This window comes from Beta vulgaris, chromosome 9 (assembly GCF_026745355.1).
Source record: "Beta vulgaris subsp. vulgaris cultivar EL10 chromosome 9, EL10.2, whole genome shotgun sequence".
Lineage (NCBI taxonomy): Eukaryota > Viridiplantae > Streptophyta > Magnoliopsida > Caryophyllales > Amaranthaceae > Beta > Beta vulgaris.
Genome location: NC_079210.1, coordinates 42,272,775 through 42,293,734, shown reverse-complemented (window position 1 = coordinate 42,293,734; position 20,960 = coordinate 42,272,775). Strand labels below are relative to the sequence as shown.

At 44.1% G+C, this 20,960-nt stretch overlaps 1 protein-coding gene across 1 annotated transcript; it reads left to right on the top strand.

Moving 5' to 3' along the window:
- Positions 1-19,284: 19,284 nt before the first annotated feature.
- On the top strand, positions 19,285-20,613 carry LOC104903866 (F-box protein SKIP23). Its single transcript, XM_010691991.3, has one exon. The coding sequence runs from the start codon at positions 19,350-19,352 to the stop codon at positions 20,535-20,537; it is 1,188 nt and encodes a 395-aa protein (XP_010690293.1). The 5' UTR covers positions 19,285-19,349; the 3' UTR covers positions 20,538-20,613.
- Positions 20,614-20,960: the final 347 nt, after the last annotated feature.

Genomic DNA, 20,960 nt, shown 5'->3' with positions numbered 1-20,960 from the left:
TGCATTCTATGTAGAGCTCGAAGTTCAACAACCTAAATTTCTAAGAACCTCTCTTTGTTCAACTCTTTTAATGTATCTTATATAGCTTTAAGCCTTTTTTACAAGCTTAAACATCTTAGTACCCTTAACATCTACTCTCCAAGCTCTTCTGATTCCGACATCAAACCGAGGAGATAATCTCCACATAGTGTAGTATTCAAATGGCTTTCTACCATTTATTAATTACCTCAGGATAAACAGTCAAAATGGCAAGTGAATGATCAAACCACCCTTCCCGCTGGAAGCAAGCAAACTTCTGCTGAAGGAAATATGTTCTGCCATGCTTGATTTGTTTTGAAAATACTCTAGCATCTGCTTGTTGCTTATTGTTCCAGGTAAAGAAATTAATTACCATAACTTTTGACATCAAACATATCACAATAGCTCATACATTCTTTAATATCTCTAGTTTCAACTTCTCTAACAAAAGAACCTATCCTTTCATCACATTGCATTACACAATTAAAATCTCCACACATAATCAAAGGATCTAAAGTTTTCAAACTTTTAAGATCTTCCCACAATGCAATATTATTATTTCTTTCATTAAAAGCATAAATGAAAGTGCAATAAAATCCACTTCTATTGCTAGTAGGTTGCAAAAGGCAGTGAATTAATTGACTTGTAACATGTAGAATTATTACCTGAAAACTTCCCGATTTCCAAGCCAGCATAATTCTTCCTCCATCATGACAACTTGCATTACTTGTAAAACACCATCCTCTGAATGCTCTCTGATATAAACCACCCATACTCTTGGGCTTTTATTTTAGTTTCCAAGAGACTAACAACACCAAAAGCAGACTTATGAACAAATTGTTGCACATCTTTTTGCTTATTAATGTTGTTCAAGCCTCTAACATTCCAACAAAGAAGCTTATCCATTGATATCAGGAGGCTCTCCCTCTCCCTTCTGTGGATTAGCCTGCTTGCTACTTGGTAATTGATCTGCTATTCAGTCTCCTTACCTATCACTTTCAAAGATTGAAAATTATTCTAAGTTTGTGGGGGAGGGGGGGTTGACAGAGTTTACCCTAACTTTAATTTGACGGGCCTCAAAGCCTTTTGGAAACCATCCTGGTCAACTTCCACCTCCTTAGTCTGTGCTACTAAGGTATTCTGTTGAAAATTCTCCAATGATTGTGTAACTTTTGGAGGATCAGTTACATCCTGCGCCACTGCAATTTTGTCACCCATATCTTCTTAACTTTCTTCTTCATGCACTCTTAAGTTGTATGTCCAAAATTAAAACAATTCTAACATTTATTAGGTTTCCACTCAAACACTACAGGCACATCAGTCAAATTACCATACTCATTCCAGAACTGAATTGAGTCAGGGAATTTATGATCAATCTTCATTTCAATCAGTATTCTAGCATACTGTAATTTCCCCTGTTTCTAGTTGCTTCATCACGTTTAATTGGGTCTCCTATCTGTGATGCAATTTTATGAAGAGTCTTCTCACCCCAGTACTTCAGATCCAACTTCTATTGGACCCAAATTGGAATAGTTTTCAATTCTTCCTTCTCAAAATCAATGTCTGGTGTCCAAGGTTTCACAATCAAAGGTTTCTTATCAAAAAATAAATGTCCATCCCTAGAGTCCATGGCATTAAATCGAACAAGACAAACGCCTCTTTTGATCAAAGCAACCTTATCAACATTATATGCCTTCCAGATTCTCCAAAAGAACCCCACCATAACATGAATTGGAGGATTTGAACCTAATACATAGCATATAATCGATGAACTCCAAAAATACACCTCCTCCTGAATATCATCAAAATCAATGTGAATCGGTTCTAAATCCACCATCGCATCATTCGACTTCACCTCAATTTCATCTAGATTATCCTTATTATCATTCACATTCAATTCTATCATATTTCCATCATCATCTAAGTCAGCATTAATTTCCGAATTATCAGCTTGTTGTAATATAGGAATCAAATTACCTAAACTAGTTTTTCCACCAGGTTGATGACTAGCATGAATGGATTGCAACCATTCGTTGAAAGTGTGCCTAATTTCTTATTGAAATTGCAAATCTTGAATCGACGATTTTGGAGTTACCATCTCTCCGATGCCTAATCCAAAATCCAAAGCTTCTATGCCCAAAATTTCATCTATTGAACGAGTACGAAGAGCTTGAGAATCAGAAGTTGGACCTCGAGCTTTTTCTTTTTGCTTTCCATTTCCAGAACTTTGAGTTTTCCCTCCAGATGTTTTTACCATGGCGATGGCACACGACAAGTTATCATGCACTGAGAGAAAACATAGAGAGAAAGTCTCAAAGTTTTTAATCCACCCAAATGACACTTATTTTTCTCACTTGTTGACTCTCCTATAAGTCCTTAGGATGGGCTCATACGATATATTGATTAAAGTAAGAAAACAAATTTCGCTAATATCCAACAAACTTAAAAAAACAAACAAACAAAAAGTAATACTAATTGTTTCTGTCTAGAAATTAAGGATGCTAATTCCTTTGCTTAGGGAATACCGGGTCAGATCTGAATGTCCTGAGTCCAAAGTCCGTACGCCGGAATCCTGCAAAAGTAATGGTTAGACTGCCCCGGGGGTTGTCCCGGGATCGCCTCCCGACGCTCAAGTCAGTGATCAAGCTTAGAGAGATAAAATCTAGAGAGAGATGCTCTGGTTTGTTAGGTAAGAATTCAATACCTTCTCATTGATGAGGGGGTTGAGTATTTATAGTGCTTGGGATATCCCAACTGTAGGCCAGCTGGAAGGCACTGACAGCTGGGAGGCACTATCACAGGTGGGGCCCTATGGAGGCTTAAGGCTTTGTTGGGTTTAATTGTCTCTGGCAGGCTTAGCCCAGGAAATAAGCCCAAACAATTAGCCCCACGCCAGGAATGGGAAACATCGAGGCCTTGCTGAAGTGTCTCCCGTTCGTGGCGGAACCTAGACAGCCCTGAGCCCAGACTGATCTGGTCTCCTGGAGGAGAAGGGAGGCACGTGCCGACCCAGTCTCCTTGAGGAGAGGGGAGGCAGGTGCCGACCCGGTCTCTGCAAGGAGAGGGGTGGCATGTGCCGACCCAGTCTCTTTGAGGAGGGGGGACGCATGTGCCGACCCAGTCTCTTTGAGGAGGGGGGAGGCATGTGCCGACCCGGTCTCGTCAAGGAGAGGGGTGGCACGAGCCGACCCGGTCCCTTCGAGGAGAGGGGAGGCGTATGCGCCGACCCGGTCTCATAGAGGAGAGGGGGAACATATGCGCTGACCCGGTCTCTTAGAAGAGAGGGGAAACGTGCGTGCCGACCCGGCCTCGTAGAGGGGAGGTGAAGCTTACGTGCCGACCCGGTCACATAGTGAAGAGGGGAAGCATACATGCCGACCCGGTCTCATAGAGGAGAGGGGAAGCTTACGCGCTGACCCGGTCTCAAAGGAGAGAGGGGAAACATATGCGCCGACCCGGTCTCTGGGAGGAGAGGGGAGGCATGCGCCGACCCGGTCCCGTAGAGGAATGGAAGGGTATTGCTCGTACATGGCTCGGATTAGGGGCCAATGAGCCCCATGCTTGTCCGAGCCGGTGCCTACTCTCGCTAAGTCAATCTGGGACTTACGAGACTTACTCAACCAAAGAGGAGAGCTCCTTGGGCCGAGTTGGTTGGACGCGGCTCGGATGAGGGGCCAATGAGCCCCATGCTTGTCCGAGCCGGTGCCTGCTCTCGCTAAGTCAATCTGGGACTTAGGAGACTTACTCAACCAAAGAGGAGAGCCTCCTTGGGCCGAGTTGGTTGGACGCGGCTCGGATGAGGGGCCAATGAGCCCCATGCTTGTCCGAGCCGGTGCCTGCTCTCGCTAAGTCAATCTGGGACTTAGGAGACTTACTCAACCAAAGAGGAGAGCCTCCTTGGGCCGAGTTGGTTGGACGCGGCTCGGATGAGGGGCCAATGAGCCCCATGCTTGTCCGAGCCGGTGCCTGCTCTCGCTAAGTCAATCTGGGACTTAGGAGACTTACTCAACCAAAGAGGAGAGCCTCCTTGGGCCGAGTTGGTTGGACGCGGCTCGGATGAGGGGCCAATGAGCCCCATGCTTGTCCGAGCCGGTGCCTGCTCTGCTAAGTCAATCTGGGACTTAGGAGATTACTCAACCAAAGAGGAGAGCCTCCTGGGCCGAGTTGGTGGACCGGCTCGGATGAGGGGCCAATGAGCCCCATGCTTGTCCGAGCCGGTGCCTAAGATGTTGGACCGCTGGCTGAAGTGACCGAGCTGGTAACCTTGAGCTGATGAACTAGTATCTTGAGCTGGTGAACTTAATAGTTTCTTGAAAACCAAAATGCCACGTGGCAACGGTGGATATTGGGGTGCTTGAAAACATGGTGGCGATTCAACTTCTGTCATTTATGACCTTTGTGACGATTGAATTCCTTGGAGCTGTGTCTTTTGACAGTTTTGGGCATTTGAGAGGCCCATTAAGGTGGCGAAAACGCAGGTCCCGGTCCATATTTCGACGCGGGACACGAAAACCGAGGACTTTTGCCTATAAGTAGGGAGAGATGGGAGAGATTTTGTCACTTTTACAATTCTCTCTCTCTCTCTAAATTTGAGTTTTCTGCTCTTTCTCTCTCTACTTTTAGAGCTCTTTCTCTCTTTAAGTCCGGGTTCCATCTTCTTCGTCCGACCAGGTACGCGCTTGTTTTGTTTTTTTTCGCTAAGTTTTTCTTCTTTCGTTTAATAAAATCGGCCGACCCCCTCCTGTTGATAAATAATGGGGAGCTCGTCCGAGTCAGTGACACCTCCTCCCCCACCTCCTTATAATTTAGCCGAGGAAGTGAGAGGTATGGGAATGGTATTGGTGTCAACTTTAATAAGTTGCCCGGATCCCTCGGCTGTGCCTGAGGCGCTTTCCCTCCCGAGTACTCCTTCGCAAGCCGAGGAGGAGGAGGCGAGGGTGCCTCCCCCTACCCTGGGAGGTGTCCCTGGCCTATCCCTCTTCGAGGAGTTACTTAGACAAATATCTGTCTGATGGTGTAGTTAGGGTAACTATGCCGGGAGAAGAAGGCGAGGCTTCGACGTCAGGGCGGCTTGCGTATCTTGAAATCGACCCCAAAGGCGGTCCGGGAGCAAAATTTCCTCTTCCTTCTTTAATAAAGGCCCTACTGGAGGATGCCCGAGGCCAAGCGGCCAAATTCCAAATAAAGGACCCATATCTGTTGGTCCGACCCGATGCCAGCCACACCATTCTGAGCCCACCACCTAGGTGTACTGCCTTCTATTATAAAGCCATGGAGATGGGCTTGAGGTTCCCGCTGACCCAGTTTGAGAAGGACATATTGAACGCCTATAACTTATGCTTGGGTCAGCTGTCTCCAAACTCTTAGGGCGGAATTTTGGCGGTTCAGGTAATATGCGATATTATCGGTGTTAAACCGACCCTCATCCTCTGGCGCCACTTGTACAAGTTGTTCGAGATGCCTGCCGGGGATCATGGACCTGGTTGGTGGTGCTTCCAGGCTCGGCGAGGCTACCGAACCGTCCTCGACCTACCCACTTCTCAAAAGGGTTTTCGCCGAAGATTTGCCTTTGTTTATTATGGGGGAGAATGAGCCAATGGGGTATCCCCATCGTACCTCCATCTGCCGACCCCAACCACTACCTTAACTTCAAAGTGCCCGAGCTATCGGAGGACGAAACAGTGGCCGCCATCTACATGCAGTTGGAGGCAAAAATAGTGGATGGTGGCGAAGTTTTTGTAGCGGGGAATTGGCTCCCGAGCTGCAAGTTGTTCAAGAATGAGCACATCCTGGCAGCGTTCGGCCTGAGTCCAGCCTTCCCTAAGGGTAATTCGGCAAGAGGGGGTCCGGTTGACTTGCTTTTGTTGCTTTACTTGTTGTATTTTGCTAACTGTGTTTTTCCTTTTGCAGAAGCTTCTTTAGCATTCTTAAAAGAAACTGATCAAGAGATGGCCGAGCGGTTAACTTCTGCTGCCCTTAAAGCTGCTCGGATCAGGGCCGAGATGAAGGCCAATAAAATCAACAAACCCTCCAAGCCGAAGGTAAGCACTTTTTCCATCCGGCCTGGTTCGAGTTTACCTTGCATATCTTGCTAACTCCTTGGGTTTTTATAGGACCCGTCCAACCCCAAGCCAAGGAAGCGCAAGGAGAGGGCCGAGGAGAGGGTCGAGCTGACAGAGAAGGCTTTGGCCAAAGCTCGAGTTGAGAAGGAGGCTTCAGCGAAGAAGGCTCGGAAGGAGCCTTCTGTCGAGGTAAACAGTCCTCGACCTGATTCTGGAGGTGGGGACACCCACGTCTCGGTTCACCCCTCGGACTTCGAACCTGTCCGGAGTCCGGGTATGTACCGGGGACCTCCCACCCTTCTTTGGCTGAGCGTTCTCTGTCCGAGGCGCCCGTTCCTTTTACTCAGATGTCCAAGACGGACAAGAAGAAAAGGATTTCCGAGGCCCTGGAGATCCTGTGCACCCAAACTGACCGAGATCATATCAATGAGGTCAATGGGAGGAACGAGTCGAGCGAGCTTTTTCGCTCCTGGATGGACGTAAGTGAACTTCTTTTTCTTTGCCCTTTACTTGCCTTTTATTTGTCAACTTTCTCCTCCTAACTCATTTTATTTTGGCAGTTTTCTATCCGAATGACCAAGGTGGCCGAGGATCGGCTTGCTTTGGTTCAAGAAGTCCAGGATCTGAAGGACGCGACTCGGACGCACTTTGACGAGCTTTATCAAGCCAAAGAGGGCAAACGGCTGGCCGAGCTGCGTCAGGAGGAGGCGGAGGATAAGATCCGGAAGGGCGAGGAGGCCTGGCAGAAGGAGCAAGAAGAATGGAAGGTGGAGAGGGCCAAGCTAACAACGGCAAAGGAAAATGCTGAATCGGCCAAGATTACTGCTGAGGCCAAGGTGACCCGGATCGAGGGCGACTTGGAGAGGGTGAAGTTTAAACTCTCTACGGCCGAGGCTCAGTTGAAGGAAGCCCAGGCCGCGGCCTCCCGCTCTCAAGAGGAGTGGTTTAAAGTATGACAGACTTCGGATGCCTACACTGATTTCTGCGCTGACGTGGGCCAATCCTCCCACAAGATGGGCGAGGACGAGGCCCTTACCAAGCTCAGGGTTGCCTTGGCCGACTCCTGTCCTTCAGCTGACTGGAACTCGGTTTGGTCCCGCTACCAGGAGCTAGCAGAGGCCGAGGCAGCTGAGATCCGGGAAAAGATGGCCGAGGAGGCGAGCTCGGATGATGAGGATGATGACGATGATGAAAAGGCTGCCGAAGAAGGAGGGAGCACCGAGCCGCCTCCGAAGATCACTGCCGAGCAGCCTGCTGCCGAGCAACCGGGTGTTGAGCAGCCTTCGGCCGACCCCTCAACCCAGAAGCCTTAGGATCTTATTTTCTTAGCTTTTGCCTTGTTGGCTTATTGGATTTTTGCTTTCGACCCTGTATTTTTGTAAACTTTTGTTTGTATTTTGCAACTTTTGATCAATTGGAATACAACTACTATTTTGCAACTTGCCGTTTATTACACAATTTTCGTTATTTGCAATATCACAACATTTAATAGACAGTGGACTGGTTAAGTCTTGCTTGCCTTTTTGATCAAAATAATAAGACTGGCTAAGTCTTTTCATTTCTGGGGTAGAAACCCGACTTGATACATGGACTGGTCAAGTTCGAGTTACAATTGGATTTGCTAGATAAAACTGACCAGGTAGTGCTGGCCTTACAATATGCCCCTATTGCAAGTAACGAAAAGAAATTACACATAGAATCTTTTGAGATTGTCTAAGTTTCAAGGTCGAGCCAGGGGGACCCCTTCGGGAGATTCGAGTCGGAATGTCCCTGGCTTGATGACCTCTGTAACCTTGTAAGGGCCATCCCAATTTCCCCAGCTTCCCTTTGAGATGGGAAGTCCGGTGGCTTCCACCTTTCGGACGACCCAGTCACCTAGGCTGATTGGCCGAGGCTTTACCCGCCTATTAAAGTGCCTTGTGATTTTTGCTTGTACCGGATGGCTTGCAGCAAAGCATTGCCTCGTGTTTCTGGCAACAGGTCTAAGTTGACGGGTTTTTTCTTCTCGTTTTGGTCAAACTCATAGAATGTCATCCGAGGAGAGGGGATTCCCACCTCGACCGGAAGGACAGCTTCGCTACCATAGACCAAGCCGAAAGGGGAGTCCCCGTAGCTTCTTTCACTGTTGTTCGAGCCGACCAAAGTACTCCGGGTAGGTCGTCTACCCAGCCCCTTTAGCTGCATCAAGGGATTTCTTGATTCCCTTTAGGACAATTTTATTGGCTGATTCGGCTTGCCCGTTGGTCTGAGGGCGGGAGACGGCTGAAAACCTTGTTTGAATGCCGAACCGGGCACAATACTCTCGAGTCGGCCCGCTGTTGAATTGTCGGCCATTGTCCGACACCAGGGCTCTTGGAATTCCGAACCGGGTGATGATTTCCTCCAGATGAACGCTGGACCTGCTTGTCAGTAATTGACGCCAGTGGTTCGGCTTCGGTCCACTTGGTGAAGTAATCAATAGCCACAATTAGGAACTTCCTTTGCCCAGAAGCTGGGGGAAAAGGTCCGAGCAAGTCCATGCCCCACTTGTCGAAGGGCAGGACCGCTTGAATGGTGGTGAGGGGGGTGGCAGGTGCTCTTGGTATGTCCGAGTGAATCTGGCAGGAGGGACAACGCCAGACTAAGTCCGAGGCATCAGCCTTCAAAGTGGGCCAATAGTACCCTGCCCTTAGTGCCTTTCCGGCTATCGTTCTGCCCCCTTGATGGCTCCCGCAAGCTCCTTGGTGTATTTCCCGGAGGACATAGTTTCCTTCCTCGGGTGTTATACACTTGAGGAGGGGATGGGTGAAGGACTTCTTATAGAGCTGCCTTTCATGCCAGAGGAACCAACCTGATTTATGTTTGTCGGGTCGGCTTCTTTAGGATCACTGGGTAAGGTCCCGTCTCGCAAGTACTCCACAATTTCGCCCATCCAGTTCGAGGAACGATTGAGTACGAGCTGCTCTTTGGCATTTATGCTAGGCTCCTTCAATACTTCCCAAGTTATGGTTCTCGGGCCGACCCTTCAGCAGAACTAGCCATCCGAGCCAGTGCATCAGCTTGCTGGTTTTCCGAGCGAGGAATGTGGGTAATCCGGAATCCGGACAACCTTCCAATGACAGCTCGGGCTTTGGCCAAGTACATTCTCATGTTGTCCTCCTTGGCCTCATAGTCTCCGGAAATCTGACCCACAATGAGTTGTGAGTCGGACTTGGCTATGACTGATGTTGCTCCGGCTAGGATGCATAGTTGTATCCGAGGATGAGGGCCTCATACTCGGCTTCATTGTTAGATCCGAGAAACTCGAACTTAACAGCATATTCAATTTTTTCCCCGACCGGGGGTTTGATGACCAGCCCTGCTCCACAACCACTCTTTGTGGATGACCCATCAACAAGCAACTCCCACTCCTCTTGTGAACCGACCGGGGGTCGAGTTGCGCATTCAGTGATGAAGTCAGCGAGTGCTTGGGCCTTGATTGCCCTTCGTGGCTCGAATTCGAGCCCAAAGTCTGCTAACTGGTCTGCCCAATCGCTCATCCGACTCGAGTGATTTCTATTCTCAATGAGCTTCCGGAGCGGCTGTCCGGTTAGGACTTTGATGGGATGTGCTTGGAAGTAAGGCTTGAGCTTCCGGCTCGCCATTACTAAGGCAAAGACCATTTTTTCGACATCGCTGTACTTCGCCTCGGCCCCCTATAGGCTGGCTGATGAAGTATACAGGATGTTGCTTTCCTTCTCGCTCGGCTATTAGGACTGCGCTAAGAGCGTAGTCCGAGACAGCCAAGTAAATGAACAGGGGTTCCCCCGGCAAGGGGGAGATCAGTTTAGGCAAAGTTGCCAAGTGATTCTTGAGGGCAGTGAAGGCTTGCTCGGCTTCATCGTCCCATGCGAACTCTTTTCGCTTAGGGCCTTGAAGAACAACAAGCTCTTATCGCCGACCGGGAGAGGAACCGACAGCGCCGCTAAGCAGCCGGTTAGGCGCTGTACTTCCCGAACGTTCCGAGGAGATTTCATCTCTAGGACCGCTTTGATTTTGTCCGGGTTGGCTTTGATTCCTCTTTCATCACACTAGAAATCCGAGGCACTTTCCCCCTTTAACCCGAAGACACATTTTTTGGGTTGAGCATCATTCGGTATTTTCTTTAGGGTGCTCAACGTTTCTTTCAGATCCGCAGGGTGATCCGACTGGGCCTTGCTCTTGACTATCATATCGTCAACGTATACTTCAATGTTCCGACCCAACTGGTCGCTGAAGATTTTGTTGACGGTTCGCTGATATTGTCCCCGCATTTTTGAGGCCGAACGCATCATCTTATAGCAGTAGACACCCTGAGGAGTGATAAATGCCGTATGAACCCTATCCTTCTCGGCCATGGGAATTTGATGATAGCCAGCATTTGCTCCATGAAGCTGAGAAGGGCGTGCCCTGCCGTGAATCGACCAGCCTATCGATCTTTGGCAGAGGGTGATTGTCTTTTGGGCAGGCTTTGTTTAAGTCGGTGAAATCGACACACATTCGCCATGCCCCACTCGGCTTTTTGACCAATACCACGTTGGCCAGCCACTCCGAGTATGACATTCTTCAATGAAACCCGCTTCGAGCAGCTTCTTGACCTCTGCGGCTGCTGCGGCATTTCTTTCAGGACCTTGGTGTCTGAGCTTTTGTTTGATTGGTCTGAAACCCTCTTTGATGTTAAGCTCATGACACATGATTTTCGGGTCGAGCCCAGGCATTTCTGTGGCCTCATAGGCGAAGACATCTTGGTACTCCGTGAGCACTCGGATGATATCTTGCCTTGTTTGGGGTCCATGGCCTTGCCTACCCTGACGGTCCGACCGGGGTCCTGGCCGATCGCGACTTCTTCGTCATCCTCGGCTGGCTGAGGGCGTTCATATTGCTTGGGGTTCTCAGTTATGTACACCCCGAGGCTGGTTGAGGGCTGACCCCCTTCGATTTTCTTTTTTTCGAGTCCTTTTGGACGTCGTTGTCCGAGTCCTTTTGGACGTCGTTATTTTTGAGGCTATTCACATAGCACTCTCTTGCGCCTGTTGGTCGCCTTGAATTTTTCCTACCTCTCCCGTCATCAGTCTCAAACTGCAAGAGGAGTTGGTAGGTGGAGATGGCGGCCTTGGCTTTGTTTAGCATGGGCCTCCCCATTATTATGTTGTAAGGCAAAGGGATGTCTACCACCAAGAAGTCGATCTACCTTCTCCCCTTACCTTTTTCACCCATCCGAGTGGGTAATTTTATTGATCCGACCGGGAGGACAGAGTTGCCCCCGAAGCCTATGAGCGGCTGAGCCATGGGGGTAACATCCCGTTCGGTGTACTTCAACTTTTTGAGGCAGTCAAGGGTGATGATATCAGCGGATGACCCACTATCCACCAATACCCTCTTCACCTTTGTATTAGCTAACTTGAGCTCGATGACTAGGGGGTCGTCGTGCGGAACGTGCAGCGTACGACTAGGTTCCCCGAAGGTCATGACGGGGCCACTGGCTCGGGGGAGCTGGACATCAAGTACCTGATGTTTGAGGTTTTGGAGGTGAGCCTTGCGTGCTCGGCCGGTTAGGCCTCCCGACGCGAATCCTCCAGCGATGACACCAATGAATCCTTCGTGTCCCCGCTGTTGACTGACCCACCTTTTGCTTCCCTTTTCTTCGCTCGAGCGCTTTAGGTAGTGGTTGAGCTTGCCCTGGTCGGCCAAACCATCCAAGGATTTCTTGAGCTCTCGACAGTCCTTGGTGGTGTGCCCAATTCCTTGTGGTAGTCCGCACCATAAGCTTTTATCCCTCCGAGACGATGATGTCCGGATGGGCGTTGGCCTGGGAAGCCAATTTTTTTCCGGATGTCAAAGTAGATCTTTTCCGTTTTTATTGAATCGGGGGTCGTTGCCGTTATCGGTGAGCCGATCCCCGCGGCCCCCCGTTCTTTGATGCTTAGGCTGACCTAGGTGACCTCCTTCATCTTTTCTTTTCTTGCCACCCATCCGAGTAACGGCAGATATCCGTTGCCTGGATGAATCTTTGGGCCCTAGCCATGGCTTCCGAGTAAGTCTTTACTTCATTCTCAGCCAATGACCATCTGAACCGACCCGGTTGGAGCCCGGACATGAGGGCAGCGAAAGCTACAGCGTCCTGAGGTCGGTAATTTTGAGGATCCTCATTGAACCTCTTTATATATCCGACAAGGATTCATTCTTGTCTTGCTTCACCCCCATGAGATGAAGGCTGGTTTTTCTTTGCCTCTTTCCAGCTACAACTGGTGGATGAAGAGGTGTTCCAGTATGGCGAAGTCAGTGATGACCCCCGCCGGGAGTTCTTGGAACCAGTTGAGGCCAGACCTTTGAGGGTGGTGGGGAAGAAACGGCACCAGGTGGCCTCGCAACTTGTCTGACGCTCATTTGAGCCTTGTAACTGCCATATGATCATCTGGGTCGGTTAGGCCCGCAAATGGCTCGATCAGGGGGGTTTTGATTTTCCCCGGGGTTTGGGTCCCTAGGATTTCTTGGCTGAAGGGGATTAAGAACTTGAGCCCCCTCCAGTTAGCCTAGGAGGCTGAGAATGAGCCGAGTCCCCTTGGCCCTCTCGGTCATTTGCTTTCTTCTTGAGGAACTCCCGGGCGTCATAGCCTTGGCTGAGGCGCTTCTTTTGTTAAGGAATTCTCGGGCGTCTTGGGGTTTCCGACCCGCCCCCCCTTGGGGATTTAGATACATGGGTTTTGCATGCAGACGGGCCGACCCCTGTCGCGCCGACTTTTCTTTTTCCCGGTGGCTTGGGTCTCTCGCATCGGACCGTGGCCGGCTAGGCTGCGGATCCCGATTAGAACGAGAGTGGTCCCTGTGGGAGTGGACGACGACTGTGCGCTCTCTGGGCTCATGCTGATTGAGCGGGACGACTTGTTGCGGCTGCCTCTGTTGGAGCATGGCCATCATGTCCATCATGCCCTTTTGGAAAGTTTCCTGGAGGTAAGCAGTGATAAGGGCCAGGTCAGACGCAAAGAGCGGTTGAGGCTCCACATGCTGAATCTGTTGGGAGACCGACTGAGGGCCCAGAGTTTGGACGGTGGGTGACCTCCGATCCAGAGAGGGGGTCTGCTCGGCCTCCCTATTGTGCGCAGGTGAGTGGCCTCTCTCTGGCCGAGGGATTGGGGGTTCCCGATTATGTGCGGGTGAGTGACCTCTCTCTGGCCGAGCGACCTGATCAGAGGCTGACTTGCCGCGAATGTTTTTGGTTGGTGCCATTGTTAATTGGCGTTCGAAGCTGAGTAGCTGAGTGAATAAATCTTAATGAGTGGTGGCGAAGTAATTTTTTGTACTATCCCCACAGACGGCGCCAATCTGTTTCTGTCTAGAAATTAAGGATGCTAATTCCTTTGCTTAGGGAATACCGGGTCAGATCTGAATGTCCTGAGTCAAAAGTTCGTACGCCGGAATCCTGCAAAAGTAATGGTTAGATTGCCCCGGGGGTTGTCCCGGGATCGCCTCTCCGACGCTCAAGTCAGTGATCAAGCTTAGAGAGATAAAATCTAGAGAGAGATGCTCTGGTTTGTTAGGTAAGAATTCAATACCTTCTCATTGATGAGGGGGTTGAGTATTTATAGTGCTTGGGATATCCCAACTGTAGGCCAGCTGGAAGGCACTGATAGCTGGGAGGCACTATCACAGGTGGGGCCCTATGGAGGCTTAAGGCTTTGTTGGGTTTAATTGTCTCTGGCAGGCTTAGCCCAGAAAATAAGCCCAAACACTAATTCTGTCATTCTTATTGGTTCATGTTACTATAGTAAGTCACCCATACAACATACCATATTTAAGGAACAAGGATTATATTAAGCTACTAATAGGATAATTATATTATCATGTGATGGTAAGATATAGGCACTCTCAAAACCTTATAACATGAATCTATCTATACAAATATACTAAAAAGACATTCTTATTAAAGGAACAGTGTCACGTGACACTCTTCTCAAGCTTCTAATACACATGTCTATGATTTCATTAAAAAACTAGTTATTAGGCCCGGGCTATGCCCCGGGTAAGGAAAATTTTCATTTATTAATATTATACTTTAAAATGATAACATCAAATATCACTTGGTCTAGTGGTTAAAACTCTAGTATATAAACTTGAAGTCACGAGATCGAATCCTACACTATGCAATTTCTAATTTTTTTGGTTGTATGTGGGTTACATAAAGTAAAATGAACTTAGGGAGAGCGCCACGTGGCACCGTTCCTTGTTTAGGAACGCCTTTTAATATATTAGTATAGATATTAACAATGTGTAGCTACTAGGAATGGAACCCATGACCTTTGGAATGAAATGTGAGAGTTCAACCACCGATCCACTATAATTTCAATGGTTAATGTTTCAAAGTAAAACATAATGTAGTCTTATAATTATAATTAACTATAAAGGCATAGACAAATATTTTGATGTCTAATACTTTTATTAAGGTAATAACATTATCTTACCCCTATTTTATTGACATTTTTTTTTTATCCCCAATTCCTTGCATTTTTTTTAAAAAAACAACTCATCATGCTATATGTCCATTTTCCAATATCACACTACAGAAAATTTACAAAAAGCTAATAAAATTAATTATGAAACTTATGAATAATAATATATTTAATTTGATAATTATAACTGTACGCGATATCGTCTGGGACAAAAATACAACTTTTAAAGGAAATCTAGCTGTAACAGTGGTCCAACTTTTCAGTTTCCATATAATCGGTTTTTGTTTCGTTTAGACTATAAGAAAGAAAAACTATCATCAATATAATGCTAGAAAAGTATAGTCCTTTATTTGACAAAAGCTGAATATAATGGTGGCAGTATGCTAGATTGCTATTTGCTAGTACTAAATTAGAAAGACTAATAATAACTATACTTTGATTTACCCACGAAGACCGCTATCCTATTCAAAAAAGATGGGCAAAGAGAAATTTTGACTTTGGAGATTGGAAGCGTACTATGTGTGCTTGACTCTCTTTGTTTTATTCATTCTACTTGTAGTGTGTTTAATTTTCCAGTGAGTTTTCTATTATATCTTTTTCAGTAACTAGGACTCTAGGAGTAGTAAAATAAGATGGAGAAAAGAAAACCCACCTACCGAAGTTTTAATTTTCCACAACAAAGAAACGATAATATTAACTAGGGCTGTTTAATTTGATCAAGCACCATCAGTACGTCCATCAGGGTTCACCCTTTGATGGTACTTTCAATGGTAATAATGTTGTTGTGGACTTAATTAGTATAATTAGCATTTTTGAAATCCTTCACTTTTGCATTTAAAATAATATGAAAAGATAATATATATTATTAGACTAATATTGTATGTAAAAGGATAGTAGGAACTTTTACTAGTCTTAGATCTGTATTGTAAACATTATATATATTAAATGTCAGGGTTAACCTAATCAGGTAACACAATTATTCTCCACATTTATTTAAAGGGGATCCAGAATTTTTGATGTGGTGGGGTATTAATCAGCACAATAAATAAATTATCAAAACGTAAAGTAACAAAGTACTCAGATATAAAATTAGTTAATTACACAAATTAATCAATCATTTTATCATACAAGCTAACAATGAAATTGATTAGATTTGAAAGTAACTAATCTAAAATTTACAAGGTTACCATATTTTAATTTAGATTAATAATACTAAATACTTTATTTCTTTAGAGTCGTTAATTATACGATGAGACACAACCAAAATTAATACTAGTTGATTATTTGGACATATTATTTTCAACTGAATTAAGCCACTTCTATTAAGGAGAAGAACAATGCACAAGTAAACAAGATAAGCTATAGTAAACCTACCAAAGAAATGAGGGGAACATAAACGAATTTTAAAATGTGGAACTAAAGGATTCAAAACAGCGTATCAAACAACTTATCGATCCCGCTTCATTTGCAACTAGCCAATAGATCAGATCATTCCGTCCGGTCAACCGGGCGGTTTTTCAGATCGGTTAATTTTGCCTTTTTAGCCAATTTTGTAAAAAAGTATAAATAAGTTTTTAGTGTTTTCGATTAGACCATCTTAATTTCTGCGTTTTTAGGTTTAAACACTTAGTTTTTCTTTCTCTAGCTTTGTATTAACTCTTAATTTTGAAGATTATAGAGTTCGTTGATTCCATTTTCATTGTTCTTCAATCATTATGTATTCTCTTTACTTTATTTAATTTAATGAATTCTTCTACTTGCATTATGTTTATTGAGTTTATTATTATCATGAGTGAGTAGTCTTTTTCTAGGGCTTACAAAGGGAAGCCATGTTTATACCTTTTTTTTTATTGTGGTTTAAAGTTTTTCGGTATTTGGATTGAATTAGAATAATTCCTATTGATTTGTTATGCTTGTTTAATTCATGTAATTGCGCAATATCATGAGTTTATGTTGAGTGACCGTATATGTTAATCTAAGAGTTGTTAATGCCCGACCGTAGGATAAACGAAATACTCTAATTATTCGAACCTCAATCCAAGTATTGTTGAATTATATTATAGTGATCAAATTGGTATAAGCATGGTGAACCGATCGGTTGCCCTAGGTTTTTAATTATTTGATAAACTTACATCCTTTTGTGTTCTAGTTTAATCTAGTTTAGTTATTAATTCTTCAATCAATTTCTTCTCTTGAAGTAGTTAGATGATTGAGCATAAATCTATAGAACTACTCTCCCTGTGGATCGACCCGTATTTGCCAATTTCTGCTAAACACATTATTTTCATACAATTGCAAAGTCTACCTTTATATACTATAAAAACGCTTTATAAAACATAATATTGGAAAATTTTGGTGGGACATGTGTCACCCAATACCTAAGTTGGATCGGCTTTGACTTGTAATCTGAATCAATCAAAGATATACTCTAGACTAGACACAACTACACTGCCATCATTCAAAATTTAATACTTCCTCCGTTTTTTTTACATGTTACACTTTTTTTATTTCCCAAATCGGTAAGTTTTGGCATATTGAATTACCAATTTACCCTTACTTATAACAATTAACCAAAAGAACCTACTTAATTTAACCTAATTTAACCTAAATTAATAATTAACAAATTAACCAACCCCCTCTTCCACCCACCCTAACAGCCCAACCCCCCTCCCCACCAATGCAGCGCAACCCCCCTCCCCACCTCCGCACCCCACCCACCGAAAATCCCACCCTTCCACCGGAAACCCCACCCCGTCAATATCCCCCTCCCCTTCCACCGCCACATCACCTCCCCATCAATTTTCCCCTACTAATGACGACGATGGCTTGCGGGAGGAGAAAGAAAGTCGGGATTTGGAATTCGAATGGGAGGGGACGACGAGGGTTGAGGAGACGAGTAACATTAAACAGATGACAGTCCACGATGAGGGTTGAGGACGACAAAACAGGTGACGACGAGGAGGGTTGAGGACGACAAAATGACGATGACGGCAAGGGTTGAGGAGGCGAGGTCATATCTGAAATTCAAATGGGAGGAGAGCGGCTGTTGCGGTGGAAGGGGAGGGGGTGGGGGAGGGGCTGCAGTGGTGGAGTGGAGGGGAGAAGGAGAGAGTGGGGGGACTGGGCTACGGTGGAGGGGAGAAGGAATGGGTGAGGGAAGGGGTGGGGCTGTTTGGGGGGGGGGGTGCGTGGGGGAGGGGTGGTCCTCACTCCCTTAATTCCCCATCCTTAATTTTACCTAATTTGCAATTAAATTTTTGCCTAGATAACCGAACTTTTCAAAAGTGTAACATATAAAAAAACGAAAAAAGTAGTTTGATATATTAATTATCTAATACTCAATGTCAAAATTTTCCAATATATCAGCAATGCAAGTGTTTGGATCAATTGACAATTGTTGATCAGTTTCTACTAAACAAAAATCTTGAGTTCGATCGACCCTGAGAATTGTAGAAGTAACTCTTGTTAGAAGAGCTATTTACTTATTTGAGTTTCCTATTTAGATCCATATTAATTATTGGAAACCTACTACCTCTCGGTTATTTTTTTCTTCCATATTTACCTATTACCATCGATCTGATGAGCAAAGTTATACTATACTACGTGCATTTATACTGTCCATTAAATTAGAACTTCTTATCACATGTTGATAATGAACAAGACCTAATAAAGCAAAGCACCAATCTGAAATTCACATATGTTGCCAATACATTCTTGCCTAGCTTCTGCCGGAAAGAGACATCTGCGATTTCCCTACTAAAGTACTAATATTATGTGTCAAATCATATTCAGATTTTCCGTGAACTTTTCTAACCTTATCATAAAGCACGGAAAAAACTTGGTTAACCCGGCGGGTAGAATACCCACCCCATAATATAAAGTTGTGATAATTATGATAGTGGAATCCAACTATACTTAAATATTAATATTTTAATTGTCTATTAGTAGCGGGTAGTCTACCCAGTGGGTTATGGACATTGCTTGAATTACCCACTGGGTAGACTACCTCTTTTTCAAATTAATTGTTATACTTTGACATTTTACACTATTCACAAATTGCACTTTGACCATCGTTTGTGATTTATACGTGAATAAAAACATAGTCATGTGGGATCTTGTTGGATTCGTATTAGTATGTATTTTATTAATATGTACTTTTTATAATTTTTACAAATACAAAACTAAAGATATATGTTCTCAAAGTTCTGCATTGACATACGTAAAAAGTGTAAGACTATGTTTAGTTCACCTGAAATTTTCTGATCTGAACTTATCTGATTTGATCTGAACTTATTTTTTCTGATCTGATCTGATCTGATCTGAACTTATTTTTTCTGATTACAAGATCTTATCTTTTAGATTTTTCTAATATATAAGAAAAAATATAGTCATGTGGGATCTTGTTGATTTGTCTCAATGAGTACTTTATTAATATTCAATTATTATAATTTTTACTAATATGTAATGAAAGATATAATGATTTTTAAATATAAGCATAATTTGAACTAATCTGATCTGAATTTATTTTTTCTGATCTGATTAGATGTGAAATAAGCAAAAATAAGGTGAATTGAACATACCCTAAGTGTAACCATTAATTTGAAAGAGAGATGGTATAATTCTGAATAAGTTGTAAGTTTGACAATATCATAGTATTCGCCCTCCACTATATCTTAATTCTTTTTTCTCAATAGGTGGGCTGCCACTTTTTTCTGAACCCATTTAAATAGTCCACCAAAGTAACATCACATTTCACTCATATTATTCATCATTTCCCTCCTCTTCTCAAAACCTTCCATTACCTTAAACACCAAGCTATCTAACCATGTCATATTGGTCTGATCTTCCCCCAGAGCTCCTCGACCTCGTCGCCACCACCTTCGACACCCCGTCCGATACCCGCCACTTCCGTTCCGTCTGCTCGACGTGGCGGTCTGCCATCCCTCGGTCACTACCCACTTTTTTCCCTCCTATAAAATTCCTTAACTCTGATGTCCACCACTGTGACCTCCGCCTTACTAAACACTCATTTTTCCATATTTCTCTCTCATTCGATAACGACGCACCTGGGTGGCTCATTAAGACCGAGGAACATAATCCTGGTGTCTTCCATTTGTTTAACCCTTTCTCTAGAACCCTTATTAAACATTTAGCTTCTAATCTCCCAAGAAAATTGGATTTAACCGATTTTAAAATTAGAGAATTAGGTTATGAGTATGTGTTACGCAACGTTACAAACGTTGATTTCTACAATATGGAGCATGAAAAGGTAGCAGTTACATTCCTTAATTCTAATCATGTTAATGATTATGTTATTTTATCGACTCATAACACTGGTAAGTTACTAATGTACCAGTCTAACGTTGAAGCATGGACATTTTTAGATGATTATACTTTAGGTTATGATGATCGGAGTATATTTGTTAATGATTGGTCCTTGCACTACGTGGATGTAGTTGAGTTTAATGGAACATTCTATGCTGTCACAAATTCAGGAAGAACTGTAGCTATTAAGGTAGTTGATTCATCCGTGAAAGTAACGTTGCTAAAAAACTCTATTATCGGAGGCGATAAGAAGTGTTTGGTAAAATTAGCTGATGACCTTTTAATGGTCGATCTGTATACAGATACGACCCCGGGATTGGTTAAAGTACACGGGGTTGAGATTTTTAAACTTGATAAGGAAGAACATAAATGGGTTTTGGTTAAGAGTTTAGGGGAGCATGCAATATTTTTGAGCAACCATTCTTCATTTGCTGCGGTTGGCTTGAAAGGGTGTAAAGGTAATTGCATTTACTTTCATTTCAAGAACTTGGAGAATAAGGATTTTGGTTGCCCTGAAATTAGAGAAGGAAGTTCTGATGAAATGGATAATTTTGCATGGAAAAGTGATGAAGTTGGTGTTTTTGATTTCGAAAATGGCTTTTTTGGTAAGTTGGAAGAATATTTGGAAGATTCTCAACTATTTTCTTGGCCTCCACCAGATTGGATTACTTCGGCACGTATGATATGAAATCTTTGATTTTTTTTTTATTTTTTTTTCCATTTACGATCACTTCTTAATGCAAATTACGTAGATTCTAATAGTATATCTAAATTTAAATTTATTATCCCTTTCTTATCTTAATATTATTAATTGTATAGAATGGCAGTTTAATCAATTAAAATAATTCTATTGGTTCACAAATTAAATTACGACCTTCTTTTCTTGTGTTAGTTGTGTATAACTTCATTCATCCGATCCTTGCTCTATATTTCGCATGTTTGAATCGAATTCAAAAGTTAATCACTCTTCCTTGGTCTATAAAAGTGGATTAATTAATAGGGTATACTTTTCTATATTAGTTTACGTACATGTAATAGTCAAAAGTGCTAACCAGAGTATACTTAGAGACAAGTTCAACTATAGCCCTTGTTGGAAAATGATATTTATATA